This window comes from Saccostrea echinata, unplaced genomic scaffold (genome assembly GCF_033153115.1).
Source record: "Saccostrea echinata isolate AGI-Se365-2 ecotype Australia unplaced genomic scaffold, CSIRO_AGI_Sech_v1 ptg000016l, whole genome shotgun sequence".
In the NCBI taxonomy this organism is placed as follows: Eukaryota; Metazoa; Mollusca; class Bivalvia; order Ostreida; family Ostreidae; genus Saccostrea; species Saccostrea echinata.
Window position 1 is genome coordinate 14423768 of NW_026889765.1, and position 17401 is coordinate 14441168.

The window sequence follows — 17401 nt, forward strand, 5'->3', positions numbered from 1 at the left end:
GTTTTTAATATGAAACCTTCGAACTTTGCATGACACATAAACAAGATGCGAAACACAAGAAAACATTTAAAATTTCTGACAGTATATTGTGGTACACAATGCAAAAGATCAACGTTGATTTGAAATATGCTATTAGATACAGATACAGAAATAATTTCTCTCCGCGGGTACAACGTACATAGGTCAATACGGAATGTACGTGTTTACCTGACATCCAGATATAGAAAAGATTTCTTTATGTTTTTACTAACATTAATAATAATAACTTTTAGTAAATTGGTTTTTACCATTTATACTGCAATTATGCAACGATGCAAATTGTAACTATACAGCATATACGTGCATGTATACATACCGTAGGGAAATTCTAGAGTAGACAATTAATGTCATAATGGACACATCTTTACTATTAATTCATAGGCCATATTTAATACATTAAATTTATTTAATTTATTTACAGATTTTGTACTTACCTTTTACAAAGTTGACTTCGTCCCCATGTACATGACTAAGTGTGAAACGGGTACTTTATTATGATGTCATTTACGACGTCATTTGTGTAACGAGCATGCGCACTTGCAATGTGTGTAAGTCTCGCCGAGAAGAAAAAATGATGGATCGGTGGTCATCGTATACACACTCATTACACAGATCTCATGAATCCGGTCAAATTAACACTTCAATTTTTCGAAATCGGATGCATCCTAGGACAGTTTCTAGTTGATTTATGACAAAATCCAACTGAACACCACCATTTCGTGTTCATTTGGATTTTTCCGTGTTCATTTAAACGTGTGCAGTCTAAAGCACGTGTCCAATTGACAGGGTTTACAAACACACCCTCTCTCACACACACACACACACACACACACACACACACACACACACACACATATATATATATATATATATATATATATATATATATATATATATATATATATATATATATATATATATATATCAAACCCGGGCTTGGGCGGAAGTGGGTATCCTTATAAAAGTGAATTTCTTTGTGCTTTCTATATATATATATATATATATATATATATATATATATATATATATATATATATATATATATTCTGACAAAAGATGGTAATAAGAACTTTGGTTCTTTCTTTGGCTTTTTAGACTTCTTGTCGGAAGATTCTTTATTGCTTAAATGATTTTAAAATATAACTCCAGAAAGAAAATTTTAAACCAATCTGCCAAATCACAAGTTGTTATATATAAATAATGCATGTAGTTGAGTGTAACATTTAAAAAATTCACCACAAGAAAACCATTGTCAACCGAGGCGCAGCCGAGGTTAACAATGGTTTTTGAGGGGTGAAAATTTTCAATGTTACACTCAACTACATGCACTATTTATTATATTATACTAAATGTTTTATACAAATACATATAACAGTGAACCGTGCGCGCATAAATTCTGCGCAGTCACTATATTTTGGAATATCACCTGTCGTCAAACAATGTTGACCGTTTCTACGCTGGAGGGCGTGGCTTCATCATTCAGCGGGTAATGTTGTTTTTTAACAAATGTTTCTCAACGAATCAGATTCAACTTATTTACATGAAAGTATAATATATGTAATTACAGCCTGACACACTTAGTCTCTGTATCATTTTCAGTGAGATCGACATTTCAAAGTTCACAAAATTCAATCTCTATGATTCCGAGCTAGTTGTGAAAATGAACAGTAATGATGGTCAAATGTCCAATTAAACAGTACAAATTAAGAACAACAGAGATCCCTGAAAACATTAGAGTTGGGATCAATAAGTATCCCTTATTGTCCAGTCATATCCGCCGAGAGTTCCTTTCCATGGTTGGATAAACGGAGATACCTGTGGACAATTTAGTATGAAAATTGCTGACTATAATAGACTATTGATACTCTTGTTCATCAACGTATTTGTCAGTAGCCTGTCTTGGTTTAGAAATTGTTCGTACGTAGAACATGCTCTTGTGTTTCGAATCAAGTGGGAGACATAAACACCATGTGATGATGGTATATTGCTATATGAATAAGGAAAGCTAACGATAGAAAATTAAGTCATCACAATGTAAACCTGTGGATATAGATAAAAGATATATTCATAAATCAATTAGCAAGCATAATGAAACAGAAATGAAGTATTTTTGTACGTGTCTGACCTGGGTGTGACTGATTATGACGGAGACCCTCTCGTACTCCAGACCTCCCTCATTACTGATGGGGATTCGATAAATTGTAACAAAGAGATGTATCCCAAACAATGGTATCAGAATAAAAGTAGCTTTAACTGCTCGCCTGTAAAAAAGAGAAAACTCATGATTAAACATTAATTGTATTTACAGGGACTATTAGCATGGTGCTTACCATGTATATTTGGTTTACGTACCTGAACACAGTATATCTTTCAGCCTTTCTTTTTGTCATTACACTTAAACAAGGGTAAAGCAAATCGTAATCAAAGATAAACTCTGCAAACTAATTTAAATTAAATTATTGTTCGTCTACCTGTTATGTCAAATAAATCCAGATAGAAGTCTTTATCTATTCTCTGAGCTTGATTTCCTTTGTCTTATAGTTTTTATATAACTGAAAGTACGGAAAATGTGTGTCGAGGAAATTAAAGTTGTTCTTTTAAACCACCACTAGAGATGGTCTATTTTTTTTCTTTTCACGTCCTTAATTTTAGTTAAAATATACATATACTTTTTGCTAACTTCAATACGTTTCTTCAGTATGACTTCGTATCAAAGCAACCGACCAAAAGTAGTCTGCATCTGATGCCAAAAAAATTAAACAGGTATCACTCAAAGATTCATCAGATTTCTGACAGCTTTAACATTACGGTGACAAACGAAAGCAACGCGGAATATTTATACAAGGTGATTAATGCAGATTTTATGTAAGTTTGTCACAGACATCTTTTAATTCTTATCAATAAAGGGGGGTATATTATGTATTTACCTGAAGTTGCCCGGTTCGTTTGGGTGAGTTTGTATCTGAGTCAGAAGAATCCTTAAAATGTTGGATAAGAAGACGAGGTTTAACTGAAACAAAGAAAATTTTCAAATTGTTTACATACATACAACTAAAATGTGCAACTTCCAGCGAAACATAAATAATAACTAAATATTTTCCTTGACAAGCTCTAGGAAACAGAAGTAGATTTGGAAAGTCTCTTGTCCAATCTACATTTATTTCTAAAAACATATTCAAGGAATTCACAAAACTGGGGAAAATTATCTTGGAAAAGTATCAATTTTATAGTATTCAAATAGTGTAGTCAAATTTTACTATTCATTTTTCTTGAAGCAAGACTATTATGTAAAAATTTGAATAAACCTCAAAAGAAATGAAGTCCGATTTTTTCCATCTAAATCTAAGCTAGAACAATATGTCGGGACGAGGAAATACTCATTGTCAGCTAGGACAACGTGCAGGGACAAGGAAATACTCATGCAATTGTCAGCTAGGACAATGTGGAGAGACAAGGAAATACTCATTGTCAGCTAGGACAATGTGGAGAGACAAGGAAATACTCATTGTCAGCTAGGACAATGTGCAGGGACAAGGAAATACTCATGCAATTGTCAGCTAGGACAATGTGGAGAGACAAGGAAATACTCATTGTCAGCTAGGACAATGTGGAGAGACAATACTCACTATCAGCTAGGACAATGTGGAGAGACAAGGAAATACTCATTGTCAGCTAGGACAATGTGGAGAGACAAGGTAATACTCATACAATTTTCAGCTAGGACAATGTGGAGAGACAAGGAAATACTCATTGTCAGCTAGGACAATGTGGAGAGACAAGGAAATACTCATTATCAGCTAGGACAATGTGGAGGGACAAGGTGGAGAGACAAGGAAATACTCATTATCAGCTAGGACAATGTGGAGGGACAAGGAAATACTCATTGTCAGCTAGGACAATGTGGAGGGACTGAGAAAAACGCATTTTCAGGTAGGACAATGTGGAGGGACAAGGAAATACTCATTGTCAGCTCTGGAAAATTAATTCGTGAAAGAGACGATAGAAAGAGCAAAAGAGCCTGTGTTCAATGAATTTCCTCTTTTATAAAAAAAATACTACCAGTATATTAAATCAAAAACATTAGCAACATATCACGTCTATTAATATTTGTTGAAATGGGATTGAGAAAAGTTGGCGTTAAAATTGAAGAAAAATGGTCGAATCATATAAAACAAACAAAACTATATACTACAGGTACAGGTGTATGTGCTGAAGTTTTGCTAAACTAATGCTTTCATATGTAACACAATATACATCCTGTCAGTGCAAATGATAGATAGCAAAAGACTTCCCCCTTGTAGCCTGCCTCTAGTTCTTGAGCCACTATCGGGGTTATTTAACAATTTATTAGTCCCCTATCGGTGAAACCGGAGGGGACTATAGGTTTCCTCTGAGTCTGTCCGTCCGTCTGTCCGTCTGTCTTTCTGTCCTTCTGTCTGTCTGTCAGTCTGTCCCACTTGGTTTTCCGCACTTTTTTCCTAAACGCTTGCAGATATTGAGCTAATTTTTGGTATGTGAGTGCATCTTGATGAGTTACAGATCAAGTTTGCATTTCGTTGCGCTTCATTGATTTTTGACGGAATTACGGCCTTTTCAATTTTTCAGGGTTTTCCGCAATTTTCTTCTAAACACTTTCAGATATTGAGCTGATTTTTGATATGTGACTTTACCTTGATTACTTTTAGATCAAGTTTGCATTTCGTCCTGCTTCATTGATTTTTGACGGAATTATGGCATTTTCAATTCTTAACGGGAACCAGATTACACTTGCCGGTAGGGGACTAGTATTGATAATGCAATACTTAGAATGCTTGTTTATACTTCGTTGAAATGAATGCAATACGAGCTACTTGAACGGCAATAGTCTACAAAATAATGACATCATCCACGCTTGCTGCCAAAAGGCACGGCATTTACTCAATGGCGGCATAAATATATAGAAGCTGGCAATTCTTACGACTTGGTCATGAAATATTATCATTATATCTTATCCAGTGTTTATTACGTCTTTAATAAGGTTCTGTTGGTGTCTATGACGCTTAGAATAACTTTTTATACTTACAAACAGAAATAATATATTCGGCGTATCAAATATCCATTCTAGATTACCATAGGCAAACGCCCAGCAACTACAAAAGAATGAATGTTACTTATGTTTATCTACAGCAGAGGTAGTGTTAAATCATCCCTTACAGTAAACAAGGAAAGATCATTTAAATTAGCCATTTATATTGTACTTGCAAAATTCTTTTGAGCAACGATTTTTATTCAATATTTCTAAATATAATTTGTGATATGTTTCAACCTGCTATAATTTTGATACTTGTTCCTCAGAAAAGGAAAAACGATTGACATTTTGAGAGAAATCAGATCTTCTTTAAATGTACCTTACACATCAATGTTTATTAGTATTACATTTATCTGTAAGCGAGATGTGATACGCCATACATCAGAAAGATACCATATGCTTTTTGCACCACTTAGCTGTATAAAAATTTAGATTTTTTCAAGAAACTCAACATCCAAACGTACAAAAACATGATTCTTTTTAATGCAGGGATAGCTATTTTTTGTGTTATATATTGATCAATTTGAACAGGAAAAAATGCTATACGTGTGCATTGTACCTTCTCACATTCCTGGAAAAATGATTTTGCTATTTATCCTATATAATTTCTATCATATTTATTTTAGTCTAAAATGTATGGATTACGGAAGCGTATTGTTGCCACTTAATATTTTTTAGTTGGTAATTCCAACTTTAATCTTGGCTTTTCCTCCTTTAATCTTGGCTTTTCCAACTTTAAATTTGGTAATTCCGACTTTAATCTTGGCTTTTCCAACTTTAAAGTTGGAAATTCCTACTTCAATGATGCATGGCTTTTCCAACTTTAAAATTTGAAATTCCAACTTTAAAGTAGCTAATTCCAACTTTAATCTTGGCTTTCCCAACTTTAATCTTGGCTTTTTCATCAAAGTACGGCTTTATGCGTTATATTCAGATACTTTGTAGCTGGACTCGTGTTGCCGTCTTATACATGAAATATGGAGATAACGAACAGAATTCAAGCTCATAGTCCATTTAAACAATACAAATCGGGAGCAGAGCAAACACGGACCTCCAAAAACATCAGAGGGGGGATCAGGTGCCATAGAGGAGTAAGCATCCCCTGTCAACCGTCACACCCGCCGTGTGCTCCTTGTCATGATTGGATAAACGGAAAAAATCCGTAGAAATGACAAATTATAGAAATAAAAATAGAAATGAAATAGAAATAGAAATTACAATTATAGAAATGCAATTACAAAGGAAAGAAATGATTAATTATGAAGTTATGATGAAAGAAGGAATTATTTCATAGTGAATTGTTACATTTAGTTCAGTTGAATTTATTTGTAGCATGTAATATAATATTGATTCATCCTATATATCAAACACCTGATAATGGTCTTATTTGTTTAAGCTTATTCTCTCATAAAAAACAAAATATATGCCTGATCTCTTAATACCTTTGGTTGAAATCCTGTCATGTACGGAGTTGTATGAAATTATTCTCTGTAAAACTATATAAGGTGGACCAAAAGAATAAGGGTTTTTAAAGTTGGAAGTTATATGTAAGGTTATAGGGAAGATTAAGATAAAATATAATTGCCACAGATTAATTGCTCACCAATTTGTTTCAGTGTATTAAATTTAAAAAAAACTTGCATTAATAAAGTAGGTAACAATTTAAAATAAAGGGAAAAGGTTAAGGAAAAGGGCTAGAAAAAACTCAAATTAATGTTGGAAAAGCCAAGATTAAAGTTGGAATTGCCAACTTTAAAGTTGAAAATACCAACTTTAACTTTAAAATTACCAACTAAAAAAATATTACATGTATGTGGCACTAAGACGCTTCCGTAATGGATAAAGACAATTACTTGGCGAAATAAGGGAATTGTATAGTGGTTTAGAGAAACTTTACGATGGGTAACCTTGAAAGAATATGAACATTTATCATTAAACTGACCTTTCGTTGTTTAGGATTCCCCGTAAAATCCCATACAAGGTCGAAGAGACAAGGGGTACAGCCCATCCAAACACATACATGACCCTGAGGGATCGTGGAGGGGAGAAAGCATTAGACATCAGACGGTGCAGGTAGAATCCTTCACAAAACATCCAGGTATAGGTACAACACTTAAAGTAGATCTTCAGGAAAGACAAGAGCTTACAGCCCACCTGCAAACAATTTGAAACAATTTTAAATCAGTGGTAAAAATTATGGCAATCAAATCCGATCCTCACTCTATTGTAACTAATTAGTAATATGCTCCCAGAGTAAGTTATTTGATTATGGAATTCAGATTTCAGTCCTCGGCATAAACAGTAAAGTTTACAGTGTTACTGATCGTACATACTTCCGCTGAAGTTAATAGTTAAAGATCCAGCATTGATCATTTTTGTTTGAGCAAATTCCAGTTACTTACGCCATTTTTTAACAGTGTGGTTTCGAACACTGTTGTGCTTGTGACTTTATCGTGCGTCACTAACATGTCCCACAAGATTTCCATTACTTCTTTAAACACGAATGACAGGAAAAGGTTGATATGTAGTCGTATTCGGTGTTGTTTCCGAAGTGATCTATTGTAATTCAAAATACCACCTACTTACATTTATCCTTCATGTCAGAAACTTAAAATATTGCAGAAAAGTATAGGGTTTTGTAAACTGTATGAAAAATACTTCATGACAATTGCTATGAACTACTCAGAATATTATTCACTCAGAAGCGTATTCTCTCTGTTTTGCAAAAGCAAAATGGACTTGAAAAATAAAACCAACTTGAATTTCAGAAAGACCAGAACAGCCGGGAGTAGTACCACAAGACTTGCTACGCTGCATCCTAGTCCAATCAAAAGTGTCGTCTCGAGTTCCTATGGAAAGTTTCAAAAAAGATATACATGTATTTCAGCTGTGTAGTGATAATAAATTAATGGATCTATAAAATTTGTCACTAAAGTTCAGTGCTTTCAGCAAGTGCTCTGGGATTTGTTACCTTTATCACAATTATATATTGAACAAGATTTTTTTTGCAACATTAATCATTTTTAAATACATTTGATTTTGATGAGAGAATAGGTTTAAATTATTTTCAGCTTTTTATTCAATCTTGTTGAAAGGAAATAAGTTATTGTTAATACATATCAGAACAAAAATTCAAAGATTTTTTAAAAGGTTTTTAGAAAATTCTTTTCTACAATCATAGTTAACATTATGTACATAATGTTGTATAAATGCAAAAGTTATTATATGATAATTTTATGGTAAGCTCTAATTTTCAAGAAAAATATATGGTCACATTTACTGTTGTATGTGTAAAGAATTGCAGTGATACAAATGTAATCATTAATTCCAGTTGCTAAATCTTTTTTTTTCTTGAAATAAGCAAGGAACCGTTTTCGATATGTTATGGTCATGGTAAGCTTATAAATTATTGACCAACGCCTCAGAACAATATTACCCGAACATAAGAGTACACGCCACTAGGGTTTTGCATCATTGCAGAATTTCATAACCAAACGAATCTGAATAATGTTTAATTGTACCGAGGTTTAATATGACCAAATAATTGGGATTAAACTGCGGATAAGGAGAAAGTGTAATCAAGGTCTCATAAATTAGCCATGTGTCAAATTTTAGATGAATCTCTTTTTTTACCAATTCTTTCCTGAGGCAGAGCACATCTTTTCTTGAGATTTCATAAAAATATATGATTATATTGACAATCTTTAGAGATTATTAATGAACAGACAGACAGACAAACAAACTTAAAATATGATCATTTCCAAATGTTTGGCTGATGTTAATTTTTTTATTTGCTATTTATCAGAAAAGTAAATCAAATCACTGTGCTTTGAAGGGAATCTGGGGTTCCCGGGAAAGTCGCATTTTTTATTATTCACCGGTATTAAAAATGTATCAACCCCGGTACTTACGTCTTTTTTCAGGCATGGATTGTAATCTGTACGGTGTATCCATTGTCCGTTGACCTGACAGGTGCGCACTGCTTGTCCTAGAATAGGGCAATAAGAATAAGAATAAATCAAAGCTTGTAATTGTAAACAATCTCAAAATATAAACTCACCCAATAAACATGAACACATTCTACAAGGAACACAAATATCTATATTATCAGGGCTCTCTTTAATTCATTCTGCGTCTTCTAGGATCTCGGAGCAATTAGATTACAGAAACATGAAATAACTCGTTTCCGTTTAAGACGCTGGTTTTGTGTTCGGCTCTCTCTCTGGTTTTGTGTTCGGCTCTCTCTCTGATTTTGTGTTCGGCTCTCTCTCTTTATAGTTTTTGTTTTCGTTGATATATCTCATTAAGCTTAAAGCATTTCAAAGTTCATCAAAAGGTATAAGTGAATACCGTTTTTAAGAGCCACATTCAGGTGTAAGCCATCAACCCCCAACCCCGCCTCACTGTTTTATTGCCAAGAAGATGGGTGAACATGACGAGCGAAAAGCCTATAGAGTGACAAACATGAAGGTGAAAATTTAAATCTCAATTATATCAAAATTTTCCTTGATATTTCATCTAACATTAAAATATACATTATGTAAAATCTCTACAATTTGCAAAAATCTCCCAAAGATTGAAATCATTTGCTTATGGAATATTGTACACACACTGAAGAGGGCAAAAAGAGACATTTTCTCATACTGTAACTCGCTCCATTTTTTCGAAAGTTAATCCTCGAAGATTGCATAAAAATATACATTTTTTGGTTTCCTAAAATATGGAGCAAAGACCCACTATACCTTAAAAATATACTTTTATGATATATCATTCGCATCTTTTCGAGAAATACTTGAAGTCCATTAAGTCAAGGGTCATATCACAAACACGATTTAAATGCCACTAATCATCGGGACTTGCGTAGTCTAGTGGTTAGCGTGCTAGTCTCGAAAGATGATGATACTCAGGATTTTTATTGCTAGGGTTCGAACCCCACATATACCACATTGTTTTTTTAATAAAAGAATAATTTTTTCCGAGAAACTTTTCCTCAGAAAAGTTTTGTTTATCATAATTTCATAAATTTCAATTATTAGAACTTTATTCTAAATACTGAATTCATAAATTGAACATGATTTTTATATATCTGAAGCTATAGGCTTTCTGCACGTTCGCCCATCTCCAAAATTTATATATATATATTTTTTTTTTGTCTTCAATAACTGAATAAAAAGACAAATGATATACCTTTAAAGTTATTATTTCAACGGACAGAAAGGTAATAATTTCTAAATTAACTTACTTACCTGTTACCACTATATCAAAAACGAAAGAAGTCCAGTTAAAAAAAGGGATTAACTAGTATTTATAGAAATCTTTCAAATCTTATGATAGAAAAATTGCATTAGAATAATAAACAGAAAGAAAAGTTTTCTTTTTCAATGATTCGGTACTCACGGGATGGTGTAAAATAGGGCATAAACAGTGGACAGGACCCATAACTCTGAGTTCCTGGTGCTGCATCATCCCAGCAAAGCCACCCATCCCAGATCCGTCCACAGGTTGAGTTAGTTCCCTTATATTCTGAAAGTTGTCTCTGACAACACAGCTCTGCTGACTCACAACAGGAAGTCCACTGGTGACATTCATCACGTGACAACAAGGAACATACTGAAGACTTAATCGTCTCATTTCGAAAGTCCATGGATTCAAACCGTATCCTCCTTCCGTCATGTATAATGTCCACCACTGGAGTAGGGCCGGTGGTATTCAAAAATGGACGAAATTTAAGATAAAACACAAAATTAAAACACAGAGCGTACGAGTGTTGCCTAAAGCTTTCAGTGCTGGCGTGATATCCAAGGCGGGACCTGCATAACTTTCCTCTAAGTATATCTGAATCAGCACAAGCATGGCAGATGATCTGAAAATAAAGATATAATGTCATTTAGAAGACACGGTTTAATTGTTTACTGTTTAATTAGTTAATTGTCTTTTATCTTTCAAATTTCGATTTTCAAATTTCCTATCCCAGGGTGAATACTTTAAAAACTTTTTAAAAAAATTCTTTTACTTAAGGCTGATTTTGATAATAATACTAAGTGTGTCATTTTAAATGCGTCCCTAATTTTCACATTGTCTATTTTTGATTTGATTTCTTACAATCTGATTAAAATCAGATCCTTTGATCCGCTCACATTGATCGCTACAAAAGGATCTGATCCTTGTGTAGCGATCTATGTGAGCGGATCAAAGGATCTGATTTTAATCAGATTGATTTCTTATATAATGATACCATTGTAATATAACACTGAATAAATTTTGTCCACCATTATCCTCGTTTGCATAGAATTACGGAAATTTCGATTTGCATCATGATATTCAATGAATTTCTTGAAGCAATGATTTTTTTTTCTTTCAAATTTGCTTAACGCATAAATTGTTGTTTTCTTCGAGGTCCCTGTGCCCGTCTGTTCATCAGTAGACTAACAATGATGACCTTAAACACTTAGTGATCTATTTCCTGTAAATACCAGACTATATTGGCAGCGCGCGATCCTACATGCTTGTCTCACACATATGTCCAGTGTAAATTAAATTGAGCACCTGGTTTTTTGATCAAAAGATTCATATAAAAAAATCCCTATTTCACACTACCATTACATATCCATTGTTGTGTTTTTAAATCAAATTAAAAATTATTTTTAAAATGCATCGTGATAACTAGAGAAATAAAGAACGAACAAATTCTGTGTTTTATATTCCAAAGTGTTTTCTTTACTGACTGGAAAACATTTAATGTCTCTATAATACCTGTTAATCACTTTTTATTCGCGAGAACTTTATTTTTCCGTAATTACGCAGGACCGTCTTCCTGAGAAAATTTCATTCTCGTGTATAATTTTATTATATTAAAGATTATGCAGAGCAATAACCAAATTGGTGAATATAAATACCAAACAACAATCTCGCAAAAATAAGGTGTCTCAAAAATTTTGTGATCTGCAGTATTAATTTCGGGAATAAAAAACAAGAAGAAATATATGTGTATTACAATTTTGATAAATATTTAATTCACAAAGATTGAGAAAACAACGCCAATTTGTTACTATGTCATGTGACGTAAGCAGTTATTATTCGATTTGGTAGCTTCACATGTTACATAATATATGCCAGCCTCCTATTTCCTATCGGCTAGGCTAGCAAATCGTTCAAGATCTAAATTCTGTGTAGAGGCGATATAGCAGGTACGAAAATAAATAGACACCGGTCATATATAGGTAGACTTCTAATTAAGGAAACAGATAATTAATATTTATTTAGGCCCAAACAGTTTCCCATGGACACACAAAAATTGTGAATCCTATATACTTCGATAACATTTCGAAATTAAGGTAGCAGGAATACTTGCGGTCTCTACAGGGAAACACATTCAAAGTAAAAACGAAAATTATCAAAGAGATTGTTCTCAGTGATTATTTGTGCTACCACTTATCTTCAATCTTAGAAACAAAGGTACTAAATAATGATTTCTATTGCTTTTTTGTTCCAGCAGATCTAGTGTTCTGGCAACTTGATTAAGTTATTTTCATTGTGCACAGGTGAATTTTGGTAAATCGGTGGGGCTTATTTCAGAACCATAACAAAGAGTTAGCTTGACTCAGAATTCGGGTTATTATTTAAAAAAAACAGGCAATAACAAGGCATCTATCTATTTCAAATGAGAACCAGTGCTCTAGAAATAGTGCTAATTATATGTAACAATTATCTTTGTAATAAAATGTTGTAAAACAACCACACTCGAAAATGCTTTCTTTTAACAGATGTTCTGCTTGATAAATCTGACAGACATGCAGCAATCATGTACAACTGTAAATGTTTTGCAGTAACAAATATCTTTCTTGAAAAGACCCGGCCCACTTTAATCACCCGGCTGGAAATTTCAAAAACATATAAGTTGGCACTACAGACAAAAAATTGGACGGCCGACGAAAAAAAAAGGTCAAAATCGAGCAAGACAACCGCCGATGAACTGCAGACTGAATTAATGCATTTTCATTATATATAATCAATAAACCCCACCCTAACACCAAAACCCCTGACCCAGAGGACATGAATTTCACAATTCTCAAAGAGGCACCATTGCTTATCATATCTTTGCACTTAGTTTGTCTGTTAATCATTAAGGAAGAGAGAAGAAGATTTTAAAGGAATTTATGCATTTTTACTACATGACATCAAGATCCTCATCGTAACACCAGAATCCTTGACCCTGGGACCATGAATTCAACATTCTGGGAGAGGGTTCAATGCTTATTACAATCATGCCAACAGTTTGGAATGTTTCATGTCCAGGAGTAAAGTAGAAGAATTTTAAAGACTGTATTAATTTTTAAGGTTTTGGCCCCACTCCTCAGGCTCCAAGGGGACAGGGATCATGAAATTCAAAACTTTTGTCCCCCTTCACCCATAGATGTTATAGGCAAATATTGGTTGAGATTGGTTTCCTCAGCATTTCAGAGAAGGAGCTGAAAATATTCAAATGTTAAGCACGACGCAAAACGGACAGCAGATAGAAATAAGTCAACTGAGTAACTCAGATGATAAAAATCAAGATAAAACTAATGAGTGACAAAACATTTGTTTTAATGCAAAAGTTAGCTGACAGTCAGCTGCTTTTAACTCTACACGTATTTTATCAGAAATTGCCTATCTTATCTATAAACTTAGACGATTTTCCCTTGTTCAGGAGCTAAGTAGACTCTGATGTGGGCCATGAATTCTTATCAAGAACACAGAAAACACAGAGACTAATGACAAACTCGCTGTTAACGATGTCCTTAGCTGAATTCTGCCCAACCCCTAGTGTAGAAATGAACGTCTCTGGATTCGACAAAGTTTGAAAGTGTTTTTTCCCCCTGGTAATTGCATGTTTTCAACATTTTGTTCATACTTTACATAAGAATCCAGATTTAATATCAAGGAATTAATATTGGTAGCCAGCCCTAAGTTAATTGTAATGGCCATAATGGGTAATGATATTGCATTAAGGTATTCAATGTATAACGACCATATTTTGTAACTAATAAATGAATGGACCGAAATGATTAATCATCGTAGCATTTTGAAGGTGTTATGAAATAAACATGCTCCAACAAAGGAATTTACAAAATTTTAATTATTGTCCAATTTATTGCACCTTAAATTTTATATTGGCGTCTGTTGGCAGCACATATTTTATTCAGATATTGTAAAAAGTAATGTGAATTTCATACAAATCTCTTGGTGAAAATATACATAAAAATTCATACAAATCTCTTGGTGAAAATATGCATAAACTCTCTTTTTATTGAAATATGAAATAAAATGAATCATTTACCACAGATATTTTGACAAAATTAGAAATTTTCTTCTTTTCTTTAAGGGCAGATAAATCTTCAGAAACTTTTCAGGTGCAAAATGATCAGCTTCTCATTTGTTATCAGTCATGTGAATTTGGTTCATTTCACTTTCATCGTTATCTTGCAATGTATTTTTAACTAGTTTATAATGATTCAAAACTGTTCAAAGTCCCTTCGTTTTGCATTGAATACCTTAAATTGTACATTTTATTTTTTCAAAGTACTGGGATGTTCTACATGTATGTAATGGACCCATTTTTCAATTACAAGTAATTTTAATGTTATGTATTAAAATGCCAGTAATGACCATTACTTTCAATTACATAACAATAACATTACGAGTATATGATGCGTAAAATGACATAATTCCCATCTAGATGGACTCATAATCTGACTTAAAGTTAATTTAAATGTATTGGCTAATGTTATACATTACAAAGTATTTTTATTCAATTAATTACTTTTCTGAATGAAAGTACGCTGTAATGGTGTTGGTAATTAATTATTGTAATGGAACAATCCCAAAGTACATGCAAGTTAATTGTAACTTGCAATTCCAAAAGTAATAGACCCCAAATCTGTTTGTAGCATTCATTTCCAGTTTTAAAAAATTCTAATAATTCATGTGTTAACTTCATAATTTTAGTAAAGTTTCAGATTAATATCGTTTGATAGATTTTTTTCTGATATATATTACTAAATATTAACAGGGAAGAGAAATTGAGGGAGAGGGGTATCACTAATCATCTTCACGTTTTAATTCTGTTGTAAAGTTTGTAACAAAGGAATGTATCGAAATAAAAATAAATGTACCGCTGCATTGGTTTGGTTTCCTATTTTGAATGTGTACCTATCCACCACCACTGCATTGGTTAGTTCCCTATTTTGATTGTGGGTCTATCCACCATTGCATCGGTTAAATGTCCTATTTTGAATGTGTACCTATCCACCACAGCATTGGTTAGTTCCCTATTTTGATTGTGTACCTAACCAACAATGAATTAGTTAGTTCCCTATTTGAATGGGTACTTAACCTACAATGAATTGGTTAAGTTTCCCTAACAAAAAAATACCATAGTTAACTATAGTTAACAATAGTTTACTATAGTTAACTACAGTTAACTATAGTAAATCATAGTTTCAAAGTGATCACTATAGTGTCATAGTGATCACTATAGTAAATCAAAGTTTTCAAAGTTATCACCATAGTAATTAAAGTGTCAAACTTATCACTATAGTAAACTATAGTATTTTTTTGTTAGGGTTCCTATTTTTAATGTGTATCTATCCACCACTGCATTGGTAAGTTCCCTATTTTGAATGTGTACCTATCCACCACTGCATTGGTTAGTTCCCTATTTTGAATGTGTACCTATCCAGCACTGCATTGGTTAAGTTTTGTATTTTTAATGTGTACCTATCCAGCACTGCATTGGTTAAGTTTTGTATTTTTAATGTGTACCTATCCACCACTGCATTGGTTAGTTCCCTATTTTGAATGTGTACCTATCCACCACTGCATTGGTTAAGTTTTGTATTTTTAATGTGTACCTATCCACCACTGCATTGGTTAGTTCCCTATTTTGAATGTGTACCTATCCACCACTGCATTGGTTAGTTCCCTATTTTTAATGTGTACCTAACCAACAATGAATTGGTTAAGTTTTCTATTTTTAATGTGTACCTAACCAACAATGGATTGGTTAAGTTTTCTATTTTGAATATGTACCTAACCAACAATGAATTGGTTAAATTTTCTATTCGAATGTTTACCTAACCAACAATGGATTGGTTAAGTTTTTCTATTTTGAATGTGTACCTATCCACCACTGCATTGGTTAGTTCCCTATTTTGAATGTGTACCTATCCACCACTGCATTGGTTAAGTTTTCTATTTTTAATGTGTATCTATCCACCACTGCATTGGTTAGATCCCTAGTTTGAATGTGTACCCAACCAACAATGAATTGGTTAAGTTTTCTATTTTTTATGTGTACCTATCCACCATTGCATTGGTTAGTTCCCTATTTTGAATGTGTACCTAACCAACGCTGCATCGGTTAAGTTTTCTATTTTATTTTGAATGTATACCTATATGCATCCAGTTACTAAGCTATTCAGTACGTTTTTATGGAATATTTCATACACTTGGACATATCTTTTTAATAGTTATAGTTATTTTTTTAAAAAAATCTTTTTATTCATACCTTAAAAAATGTGAAAGTTGAATATCAATTTAAAGTTTGAAAAGGTATCATTTATTACGGATTTCTCTTTCCTGCAGTCTGTTTCAATGAAAGAAAGAAAGAAAGAGAGAAAGAGAGAGATGATTGGTGAAAAGGAATATTAACAAGCATCATTGTATTGTAAATAACTTTTTTTTTTATTTAATTCCCCCGTTCTCCTGCTCAACTGTTAGGGTAAGAAGCTTAGACGGTGATATGTTAATCCACTTCCGGCTAAGTTCTTTTCCATAGTTTCTGTGTTGATTTTTCTCTTCAAAGCCATTAATTGTTCAGCAGAAATAGAAACCCAGGAAGCAGAGGTAGATTTAGGGATCAAATGAGATATCTCGACAAACAGTTTCGTTATCAAAAGAGCTTTATTTGCCGTAAAAAGCCAATAAAGACGGTCTGGTGATGCACATGGTTACAAAGTTGTTTTCCTATGTGTATCTAATTTCGTATTTACAGCGATTTAGGTAGGAGGATTGCGGGAATATTGTATATTCTAATCACACGAAAAGGAAATTCCAAATATTTCATTTATAACAGAACAACGTAGGATGCTACCATTGTGGTATTTTGTGTCAAACAAGTTTACAGAATTCAATCCTATTGAGGGGGGGGGGGGGTATATTAATATCATAACTATCTAGTTGGAAAAGTCAGAAAATGGATCCCGTTAACATTTAACATTTGATTGAACCCTACATACAAAGATTTAACATGGT

The 17401-nt window shown here is 33.2% G+C and overlaps 1 protein-coding gene across 1 annotated transcript in view; it reads right to left on the minus strand.

Moving 5' to 3' along the window:
- The window catches only part of LOC133188476 (calcitonin gene-related peptide type 1 receptor-like), a 74844-nt gene that overhangs the window by 39665 nt on the left and 17778 nt on the right, over positions 1–17401 (minus strand). The window contains exons 3-10 of the mRNA XM_061323929.1: positions 10505–10970; positions 9019–9095; positions 7865–7956; positions 7510–7663; positions 7050–7261; positions 5102–5168; positions 2967–3049; positions 2165–2300 (exon numbers count right to left, since the gene is read on the minus strand). Coding sequence (XP_061179913.1) covers positions 2165–2300; positions 2967–3049; positions 5102–5168; positions 7050–7261; positions 7510–7663; positions 7865–7956; positions 9019–9095; positions 10505–10970 — 1287 coding nt within the window. The remainder of the gene's footprint in view (positions 1–2164; positions 2301–2966; positions 3050–5101; positions 5169–7049; positions 7262–7509; positions 7664–7864; positions 7957–9018; positions 9096–10504; positions 10971–17401) is intronic.